Source organism: Miscanthus floridulus, chromosome 1, assembly GCF_019320115.1.
Source record: "Miscanthus floridulus cultivar M001 chromosome 1, ASM1932011v1, whole genome shotgun sequence".
Taxonomy (NCBI): Eukaryota; Viridiplantae; Streptophyta; class Magnoliopsida; order Poales; family Poaceae; genus Miscanthus; species Miscanthus floridulus.
In genome coordinates this window covers 59708257-59719379 of record NC_089580.1, presented here as the reverse complement: position 1 = coordinate 59719379, position 11123 = coordinate 59708257, and the positions used below count along the sequence as shown (strand labels likewise).

At 45.7% G+C, this 11123-nt stretch overlaps 1 protein-coding gene across 1 annotated transcript; it reads left to right on the top strand.

The window, feature by feature from the left end:
* Positions 1 to 1974: 1974 nt before the first annotated feature.
* Positions 1975 to 3962, top strand: LOC136457515 (uncharacterized). The gene is made up of 5 exons (XM_066457551.1): positions 1975 to 2191; positions 2762 to 3154; positions 3242 to 3446; positions 3530 to 3693; positions 3778 to 3962. Exons 1-5 carry the CDS (start codon positions 1975 to 1977, stop codon positions 3960 to 3962), a joined length of 1164 nt encoding a protein of 387 aa, XP_066313648.1.
* The last annotated feature ends 7161 nt before the right edge of the window (positions 3963 to 11123 follow it).

Genomic DNA, 11123 nt, shown 5'->3' with positions numbered 1-11123 from the left:
AAGCCTAATGAGAAGGGTGGATAAACACTTGCTACTCGCTTTTTGCTAATGAGGCCTTAATCTTGGATTCTCAAATCTCAATCACCTCACTAGGCTCTTGCTCTCCTTGGCACTCTTAAGGGTGTTTCTCAGCTGTTGAAATCCAAGTTTTTCAAATCAGACCAGACCGGCGGTTGAACCGCTAAAAGACCAAACCAGGGCCTACACCGGTCTGGTTCACTTAAAAGATCGTCCATGCAATTGAACCGCTAAAAACCGGTTAAACCGACCGGTTTTTTGTCAAACCGGTGAACCGGGCGGTTCTGTGTGAACTGGGGTGGTTTTTTATTTAGTCAAAAATACCCTCTGGTAGCTCAGGAGAAGGCTATCTGTTTAGGGGTAATAATGGAATAATGCGTCACTGTTTCTTTTAGGTTACTGGGCGCGCGTGAGGGAGGAAAAAATTCATCATTTTCATTCCAGCCGGCCGCCATTTTCGTCACCTAAACCTAGCTTCTGGCGGCGGCGGCGGCGCATCGAGCGGGTGTCCGGGCGAGCGTGAGGCCGGGCGTGCATGAGCGCGAGGCCGGGGTGCCTGGCGTTGCGCGGGGCGAGCGAACGCCGTCGCGGCCGCGGGCCTACGCGGGGCGAGCGGGCATCGTCGCGGCCATGCACGAGCGAGCTGCGGGCCTGCACGGGGCAAGCGGGCACCGTTGCGGCCGTGGATGAGCGGGCGCCGTCGCGGCCGTGCGCGAGCGGTTGCCGTGCGGGCGTGCGCGAGGCCGCGTTGCCACGAGCCGGGCGTGCGCGAGCGAGCTACGGGCCTGTGCGGGGCGAGCGGGCGCCGTCGCGGCCGTGCGTGAGCGGGCGCCGTGCGGGCATGCGCGAGGCCGCGTCGCCACGAGCCGGCGAGCAGGCGGCCGTGCTGTGGCTGGCAGGGCAGCTGCTTCTTGCCTGCTACGACTACGACAGTACTTCTTGTCTCTGCTCTGCTCCACGCCTCCAAGTCCAACATGGCTACTGGTGAGTTCAAGTTTTAGATTTTAGGTTTGAATTTGATGCCGTATATAGTAGCATCGATGATGGAACATGGAACATGGAAGTAATCTTGGATGGTTCGATCTAGAACTTAATTTGTGCATGCTGAAGCTCTCTGTTAGTATGTTAGCCTGCTGTTATATATATATTAGCCTGCTGTTATTTGATTTGATCTAGTGAGTTCATTGGTGAAGCCCTCTGTTAGTATGTTTAGTGCTAGAGTAATAGAGTATACCAGATCTGGTTAATTTGTTACTGACTAAGTTCAACATTTTCATTCATGTGAAAATTGATAACTTTCTTACTGTTTTTTTGTTTTCACACACAGTTGATTCTTCGAACACTCCTACTCCAATTGGGACTGAAAATTCTAACCAGAATTCAACCCCATCCCAAGAGGCTGCCACAGAAGGAAGGACAAGAAGGAAAACTGATCCAGCATGGGGATATTGCACACAGATTATGGAAGGAGGGAGAAAGAAGATCAAATGCATGTAATGTGACACGACTTTCTTAGGAGGAGGAATCCATCGTTTCAAGGAACATTTGGCCAAATGGCCTGGTATTGTAGCTGCATGTAAGAAGGTTGATCCTGAGGTTGAGCATATAATGTATAAAAATATTGAAGATTGGAATGAGAAGAAAAAGAAGATGCAACAGGAATATGTGGAAGGGCACCCATATGGACCAGAACCTGGAGAGGAAGATGTTGTTGAAGTCTCCAATACCAATCCTGTTGTAGCTGCATCAAACAAAGGGAAAAAAAGACCGGCTGGTATTACTACTCCTAGTGTTGGAAAGTACTTCAAGCCTAGAACTGGACCAGGGGATCAACCAACACTTAAGAGTGTTCTTCAAGGAGAAGCGGTCAAAGAGAAGACAGATATGTGTGTGACAAGATGGTTTCTCGATGCATCTATTCCATTTAATGCAACCAATTCTGTTTTTTATCAGCCGATGTTTGATGTTGTGTGTGCATTTGGTTCTGGATACAAGGCGCCGCTTTGTAATCAGATGCGTGGTCCATATCTTGCAAAATGTGTTGAAGAGACTAGGAAGTTTGTTGATGGATTCCGCACACATTGGAGAGAAACTGGTTGCACTATTATGGCTGATGGATGGACTGATAGAAAGAGAAGGACCCTCATTAACTTCTTGGTCTACTGTCCCAAAGGTACTGTCTTTCTTAAGTCAGTTGATGCCACTGATAGCTCCAAAACTTCAGATTTTTTGTTCAAATTGTTCAAAGATGTAGTTAATCATGTTGGGCCTGAAAATGTGGTTCATTTTGTTACTGATAATGCATCAAACATGGTCGCTGCTGGTAGAAGGTTACAAGATGAGTTCCCATCCATTTATTGGTCCCCTTGTGCTGCCCATTGTGTGAATTTGATATTGTCAGACTTTGGTAAGGAGCATTTGGTGAAGAATACTGTAGCTCATGCATCAATCATTACAAAATATGTGTACAACCATTGCTTCCCATTATATCTAATGAGAAAGTTCACAAAAGGTCATGAGATTCTTCGCCTAGCCCAAACTCGTTTTGCTACTAATTTTATTGCATTGCAAAGCATATATAAGCACAAGACTGAACTGCAAGCAATGGTTGTCTCCAATGAGTGGACAAACTATGCATATTATAAGGAATCACAAGCCAAAAAGTTCACTAAAGCTGTGCTAGATCAAAATTTTTGGAAAGATTGTGCTACTGTTTGTCAGTTATCAGAACCAATTGTTCGAGTGCTGAGAATTGTGGATAGCAATGAGCGACCTGCAATGGGCTACCTATTTGGAGCATTCCATGCTGCAAGAGAAGAAATTGTGAAGAGATTTCAGAGAAAGAAAGACTTAGTAAAGCCTTTCTTAGAATACATGGATGCACGTTGGGATAAGCATTTTGATAAGAATCTTCATGCTGCTGGCTTTTGGTTTAATCCTAATAACCAATACAATGTTGAACTTAGAGACAAGTACAACTTCACCACTTCTGGAGTTCTTGATGTCATAGAGAAATATGCTGGCAAAGATGTTGCCCTTAGAAGTGCTTTGACAAAAGAAATGAAAATGTTCAGAAATGGAGAAGGTGATTTTGGGCGTCCAACTGCTAAAAATGATCGTCATGTCATGCTTGCTGGTAAGTCAGCTGTTGTAGTTCATTTCAGCACACTTAATTCTGTCATTTCACACATTTCAGCAGCACTAAATTCTATTTTTCACACAGATGAGTGGTGGCAAACTTATGGCTACAGTGCAACAAATTTACAGAAGCTTGCTCTGCGTGTGTTGAGCCAAACTTGTAGTGCATCTGGATGTGAGAGGAGCTGGAGCTACTTTGAGCATGTGCACTCCAAAAAAAGAAATAGATTAGAGCATCAAAGGCTAAATGATATTGTGTATGTGCATTGTAATATGAGACTGCGACAAAGGTACCTCTTCTCTTATTCCTTGCATTCATTGTCTTTTTTAGCTGTTTGCATAAGTAATACGTATCTGTGAATTCAAACATCAGGTCCAAGTTGTCTACTAGAAATTATGACCCAATAATGTTGGACGAAATTGGAAATGGAAATGAAGCTTGGATTTTAGAAGACAATCCACCTTGCCTTAACTCTGAAGAGCTAGAAGCGTTTCGCACTAAACTGTCTGAGCTGAATATACAATGCAGCAGTGATGGTAATGTCCCTTGTGAAATCAGTTTAACATATATACAACTTTTTGCTTATATACCATCAAATCTAAATTGGTAAAAAAATTCAGATTTGGAGCTTAACATGGACATGGTGGAGGCTAATGCCATGGATGACAGTGATGAGATTATAGAGGACCAGGAGTACCAGAACCTCAGGCAGGAAGACGCATATGATTATGGTGGATTTGCAGTTGATGTTGGAGGAGCAGAACCTCAAGCTCAAGATGAATGGGATCCAATACGTTTTTATTGAGTACCATGCTTCATGTGTTTCTATCTTATCATCACGCACTTGATATTTGAATTTATGAACCTGTGATTGTGAGACTATGTTGCTATGAACCTTATGGTTGTGTCTTGTCAGTTGTCACTCTTGTGTGTGAAGATGAACCTATATATGTTATCACACACTTTGTATTTTGAATTTAAGACCATGTCAATCTATCATCCTATATTTTCATGATGTGTGAACCTTGTCCTTATGGTTGTACAATATAATTATATTGTTCTGTCTTTCAATTATATAATTATATATATATATATATATGCACCGGTTCAAAGTATTTGTGGCCCGTTCGATTAATCGGTTCAATTAAATTGAACCGGTAGTTCAATCGGTTCTTAACGGTTGGACCAATGAACCATTGAACTGAGGACCTCGCCGGTTCGATCTCCGGTCCGGTTCGAAAAACTTGGGTTGAAATGGGCAAGAGTACTCCCTTGAGTGAATAGAGGAAGTATTTATAACCCCTCATTCAAAACGAACCGTTATGTGCCTCTGTGGGGTGACCGGATGCTCCGATCAGTTCTCCCCGGCACTAAGCCATTAAGTTGTGACCGCACTTTGACCTGCGTCCGGTCAGCACTGATCTGCGTCTGGTCAGCACTGACCGAACGTGTCCGATCACAAAAACTTCTCTCTGGAACCTTTCTGATGTTGACCGGACTCTGGCACCCAGCGTCCGGTCACTTTGCTACTCAGCGTCCGGTCAGTAGTCGAAACCTGACTAGCGTCCGGTCAGCACTGACCGGACATGTCCGATCAGGATTCTCCCTCTCTGGAACCTTATTGGAGTTGACCAGACTCTGGCACCCAGCGTCCGGTCACCTTTCACTCATCATCCGATCACATCCAGATGATTTCACCTTGATCAAATGAACTGACCGGACTCTGCGCCAGCGTCCGGTCACACCGGAACCAGTGTTCGATCAACATTTGACCCTCCATTCACTTCCAACTCGAAATCATATGTGAATGAAGTTTTCTCCAATTGATCTAAGGGCTAATTTGGAGCTACCTAGTGCTAGATTTGACAAGTATGCACCACACCTAACCCACTAGACTCACCTAGGTCAAGCTACTAGTCCATACCCCCTTAATAGTATGGCCAAAGGAAAAACAAAGTGCTAAACTACTCTAAGTGTCTCTTCAGCGCCAAACGACACTTAGAACTAGTCCATCCTTAACCTTGTCTCCATCCTTTGAAAACCAAAATAATTTCCATCGTAGGGGCATGACAACCATGATTTCCCAATCAATTGCCATTACCATGATCTAACTTAATTGCATCTACAAAACACACGTTAGTCACAGTAATCTTGTATTGTCATTAATCACCAAAACTCAACTAGGGGCATAGATGCTTTCATAGAACATTAAATAGACCTCTCATCTTAGCTCTAGGATCAAGAATGAATGCAAATTAATATAACAGAGGTATGTCCTACCAGTATTTAAGGAATTTAAGCTTCATAGGATATACAATAGACATTAGATTTTGATCTTTTTCACTTGCATGCAAATGTGAAGCAATGTCAAGAAGATGGTGCAGAATAACTGGACCAGTTGGATAGTAAACACCAGAAAGAACAATAGTGCTATCATAAAATATTTCCAGGAACTCTAATATCTTCTCAACTACATGCCAATGCCTTACAGACAACAATTGTGACCCATAATTGGCATTAATGAACATAGAAAAAACATCATTATATAGAACCAAGTGTTTAAGCATAAGGTATGTAGCATTCCATCTAACATCCATATCTAAGCCAAACTTTTTAGGTCTAACACCCTGAGCAATACAGTAGTTCTTGAACATAACAATTCTTTGATTAGAGGAATTTAAGAAGTTAATAGCAGATCTAAAATCTTCTAAGTAAGGTTTGAACCTCTTTAAACTAGATTTTACAATCAAATTAATGATATGACAAGCACAACGTTGATGCACAAGACTATACTTATCCTTAGAAGGATCTACAGGCTTAGGTGAAGGATCAACACCCAAATAACTAGCAAAGAGAGGTGGCAAAGTACTCATAGCCTTAGCATTAGAAGAAGCATTGTCTAAAGTTATAGAGAAAACCTTATTAATCAGGCCATACTCTTCAATCACACAAGCAATTCTTTAAGCAATATTTTCACCAGTACGTTTCACCTCAATTAACCTAAAACCAATAACCTTTTTTCTGTAACTCCCAATCAGCAATGACAAATGAGCAACAATAGTAATGAAGTCTTCCTTAGTATTACCAGACCAAATGTCTGAAGTCAGTGCAACAGAGGAAACAACAGACAATACATGATTCTTAAGCATATTACGACGTTCAGTAAACAGCTTACTAAGATCTCTGGTGGTGGACTGTCTAGATACCTTAACAAACCTAGGGTTATGAGCACGAACAATGTACTCCTCCTAGGCCTCTGTCTCATCGATACCTAATGGCAGATCAAGCGACACAACTCAGATCTAGCAACATCAGGTTTATAGTTCCAGTTATGCACAGAATCATCAGAATTGTAAGCAAGCCTAGACTGAACCCTAGAACGTTGATCAGTTTTTTGCTTACAAGATTTTTGGCGTCTCTTCAAGTGACCAGTGCCAGCACTAGATCTAGCAGACAAAGTACTCTTACACATTTTACAGGTAGCTTTAGTGCAAATCTTAACTCCATTCACAGTCTCATAGATCTTATCAAAATCAGCCCACACAGCAGATTTACGCTTACCAACAGAGGTACTAGTACCAACAACAGATGGAGTAGAGCTGGTGGAGCCGACCGTGGTCCCAGTCGCCGTCGCCCCTTCACCACAGTCGCCGTCTAGATCGATCGGAGCATAGCCGTCTCTGAGATCGATACCGAACAACTTGGCAGTGTCGTCACGGGTATTGTCGTCGTTCTCGCCCTCAGGGGCTAGGCCTGGCGGAAGGACGCCATTGTCTTCAGCCATGGCCTCTCCAGCCCCGTTCCTCAACGGTGCGAGTGGTCGCCTTGCTCGCTCTATGTCACAACTAGAGGATGAAGCATCGACTACCGACCTGCACAAAGAGATAAAGGAGGAACAGACAGAATCAGAAACAGCCAGATAGATCAAGATAGAAGAAGAGGGTTAGGGTTTACCTGCGCAACTGGAGTCCGGTGCCGGAGAAGACGACGACCCCCCCAGAGAAGATGACACACCGTTAGCAAGGACGGCGAGCGGCGGAGGAGGGAAGACAGGAACAAGAACTCACATAATCACTAGGATCTAGAGGGGTCGAGGGGAGAGAGGGAGAGGGAGACGGGAGAGAGACAAAGAGGGAGGGTATCGGGGAGGAGGAGAAGGGAGCGGCTCGACGGCGTAGGCGGATCAAATCGAGGTCACCGAAGTCGGGGGAGGTCACCAGGGATGGCGAGGCGAGCGCGAGAGCGACTCGCGAGAGCGGCGCGACGCGGGTGGGTAGGGAATGATTTAGGGTTTGGTGACGGAGGGGAGAGGGGGCCGGTGCCGCTTATATATGAAGGGAGAGGCGGAGAGCCATTGAAGCTAGGCCATTGCCTTGGGCCGTGGGAGAGTGGGGGGTGGCGGGCCGCTGTTGGGCCGACCCTAAAGAGCCGGGCTGTGCCGTGCCAGCCCATGGGCCTAGGGTACGGCCCTGGCACGGCCTGCTGTACCATGCCAGGCTGTCGGGCTAAAGAAACAGGCTTCATGCCATGTTGTCGTGCCTCGGACTGCATGCACCCACACGTTATACTATGCGTAACAAATGGAGGTGTGTTCTGGGACCCCACCAGACCCAATGAGCTACTGCTACAGCTACAGCTACTGCTACTGCTAGGACGCTTGGGTCGAGCCGTCGGGCGGTGGTCCGTGGTCCGTGGTCACGCACGGATGATGCAGACGCAGGCGGTCCTCTCCTCTCCAAGAGCGTCCAAGTGTGACGCATTCTCCTTGCTTGGGTCCAAAATTTCGGGTGTCCCCATACATGCGTCGCTACTAGCTAGGGACCTCCTCCTCCTCCTCCTCCTCCGGCGCCGGTTTCCTCTTGCGTGCATTGCATTGGGAGATGGAACCTCAGTAAATAACTGCGCTAGCTAGCTAGGGAGGGAGGGACCCCACGACGTCGTCTTGGAATTCATCTGCGCCGCGCCGACCTCTGCTAGCTTCGGCATCCGACTCGCCTTTGTTTGTTCCACACGCCTGCACGGTGAGTAGCAGCAGCAGCAACGCCCGGCGGCCGGCGAACAAAAGTTTTTGTCTATGTATTGGCCGAGTAGCAGTGGGCGCGGCACTCATCATGATCATGCAGCTTCATCTGCAGTTCTGCGATCACTTGTATGGCCCTTTTGACTTCTTTTTCCAGCTAAAATAGTGTTTTCTCTCACAACATTTCAACCGTAACATTGTTTTTCAGTTAAAATTCAGCAAGCCGAACGGGGCCATAGGAGTAGTCTTACAGGCGCCTTTAAAATGCCTGAAGATCACTCAAATCGTATAATAATTTCAGAGGAATTAGTTCATTCCCATAGAAAAATACAGAAAAAACCCTGTTTTTGGAACCGTGAGACTAACATGCGTACAAATATGGAGCTTAGTAAAAAAATTAACGCGGATATATGGGATATAATCATATACTAACAGCTACCTAATCACACCTTTTCTAGTACTACTACAGGACTACTAGCATTAAAGCTGTTTTCTTATAAAAGAAAAATTTTATAAATTCTAGCTGATAAGTTCAAACGAACAGAGCGTTGTTGTTGAAACAGATAAACTTTAAAGAGACAAACAGGTTGCTGAATCAGATGGAGCCACCGCCGGACACCGAGGGCGTCCTCAACAGCTAGCTATTTAGCTAGGGGCCTGTTTAGTTCTCCCAAATTCCAGAATTTGGCACTATGCAAAAAGAAGATTTCCCGTCACATCAAATTTATGGTACATGCATGGAGTACTAAATGTTGACGAAATCAAAAACCAATTGCACAGTTTGGTTGTACTTTACGAGATGAACGTTTTGAGCCTAATTAGTCAAAGTTTGGACAATTAGTACCAAATAAAAACGAATAAGCTACTGTAGCTACAGTGGACGCAAAATCTGGCGGCGCCGGGTTGGTATACCACTAAACGTGGCCTAGTTATCATGACGTGTACAAGGAAAAAGTAGTCACTAGAGACGAATAAATAACTGATGTATTTCACATGGTCTAAGAATTTGAGAGAGGAACGTATGGATCCAATAGTACATAGAAAAATTAGAATTTATAAAATAGTCTTTGCTTTTATCTCTCATCTCCCCACAAGCTAGCTACATAGAACCTGTTCGATTGAACCTATCAACTATCAAGCAAATCGGCTTCATCATTGCGGACGTCCTGGAGACGACGACTTCCTGCCATCTTTGGAGGACCTGCCAGTACGTGCGCCGACGCCTATAAAAGGAGAACAAGTACTCGTAGAAAATTGGGATTACCTAGGACTAGGGCGCCAACCACAATCAGCTAGCAGGTAATCTCAAATTCAAGCGTGTACTGGCAGGTAATCCGGTACAGTAACCGAGCGGGCGCACGGACCAGCTTCATGGGGCTCCACGTATTGGTGGCAGCAGTGCATGCATGTTGCTGATCGAAATGCCGGTGACGACGACGCGTAGCTTACGCACGGTGGCTGAGGCACGGGAGCCGTGATGGTCATCGCGTCTGCGGCGTGCTTTGCTGTCTTGATTGGTCCCGGTACGTTTGCTTTTAGAAGGTGATTGGTCAAGGGACAGTTAGCGGTTTTACAGACTGATTAGCCGTGACCGTGCATGGTTTATAGTGATATTACATTAGCGGTCCTGTTCGTTTCGTTGAAAAAGCCAGACTGAAAAGTACGGTTTGCTGATTTGTTCTAAGAGAAAACACTGTACCATGACTGATAAGACAGACTGATAAGTTCGAGTGAACAGGGAGAAATGATGGTCAAAAGAAAAAAAAAACTGTAGACTTAACCGAGAGATTACGACGGTCACCAAACAAACCTAGTCGTCACGGCGAGCGCTGCCATGTCGTGGCCCGTGACTGCATGCAGCAATGCGCGCGGTGTTAAGCAGGCCTCGATGGCAGCTGGAAAATACCGTGAGTCGTCGATGCAAGTGCGGACGGGGCAACGACCTTGATGTACCGTAGTATGGATATATAGCTTTTTGCTTGCAGCACGGCTCCAAATTGCACCTAAATCAATGGAGGCCTTTTTCATTAGTTGTTACGGCACTTCAATTGAATGCCAAACGAGCTTGGGTGTGCCTCACGCAACGCCGACGCCGCGGTCTTTTTGTTTTGTTTTCTGGTGACAGGCTGGTCAGGCTGCAGTTCAAGGACTCCAGGACCGATAGATGCTTCAACCTATACCTTATCTTCATGTTACTATTACTATGTGACACTAAGGCGTGCTGCAAAAAGAATGGATCATAGATTTTTTTTTTCACAGAAAACAAAACCATCCGGACAGCAACTGATCAGTAATAAACTACTACTCAACTCAATGACAATACTAGGTAACTCATGAAGGTGAATAATATAGAAGCATACTGTTGTCAAAATAATACGTACTACGTTGCATAAGATTCTATTCCATGTAGGAGTTCGTGTTGGTGAACTAGTTTGTTTAATTTAGCGCAACAACAATTCATTTGTGGTAAACATTTTACTTAGCGGTGGGATATATATGACAGAGCCCAGACAGGCATTCGTCGCTGCAACAGTGAGTGACTTTATGGGCAGTGCCCAACAGTTGGGCCGTGTACAAATTCGCTCGGCTTTGCCCAATTTTCCCGCTGGCTGAGACAGAGAGGAGGGCCAGGCGCCATGATGCACATCGCGCTTGTTTTTCAAAGGGGACATCATTCTATTGGGCCGGCCGGTGAAGCGGTGGCCTGCTGCCAGTGCATTAACCCGCTGCAGAAGCTCCTTGCTGCCTCCTCGCCCGCCTCCGCCTCATGTGGACGGATGATTGTGATTGTCGTCCGTGAGCTCGTGAATCGTGATCATTGGCCACGAGGAAAAAAATGCCGCGTGACGCATGCAACTGCTGCGGCCTCCGCTCTTCCAACACGGCAGTACCAGCGCGGCCGGCCAGCAGCAAGACGAGGCAAGGCAACAGAATCGTCGTCCTCGA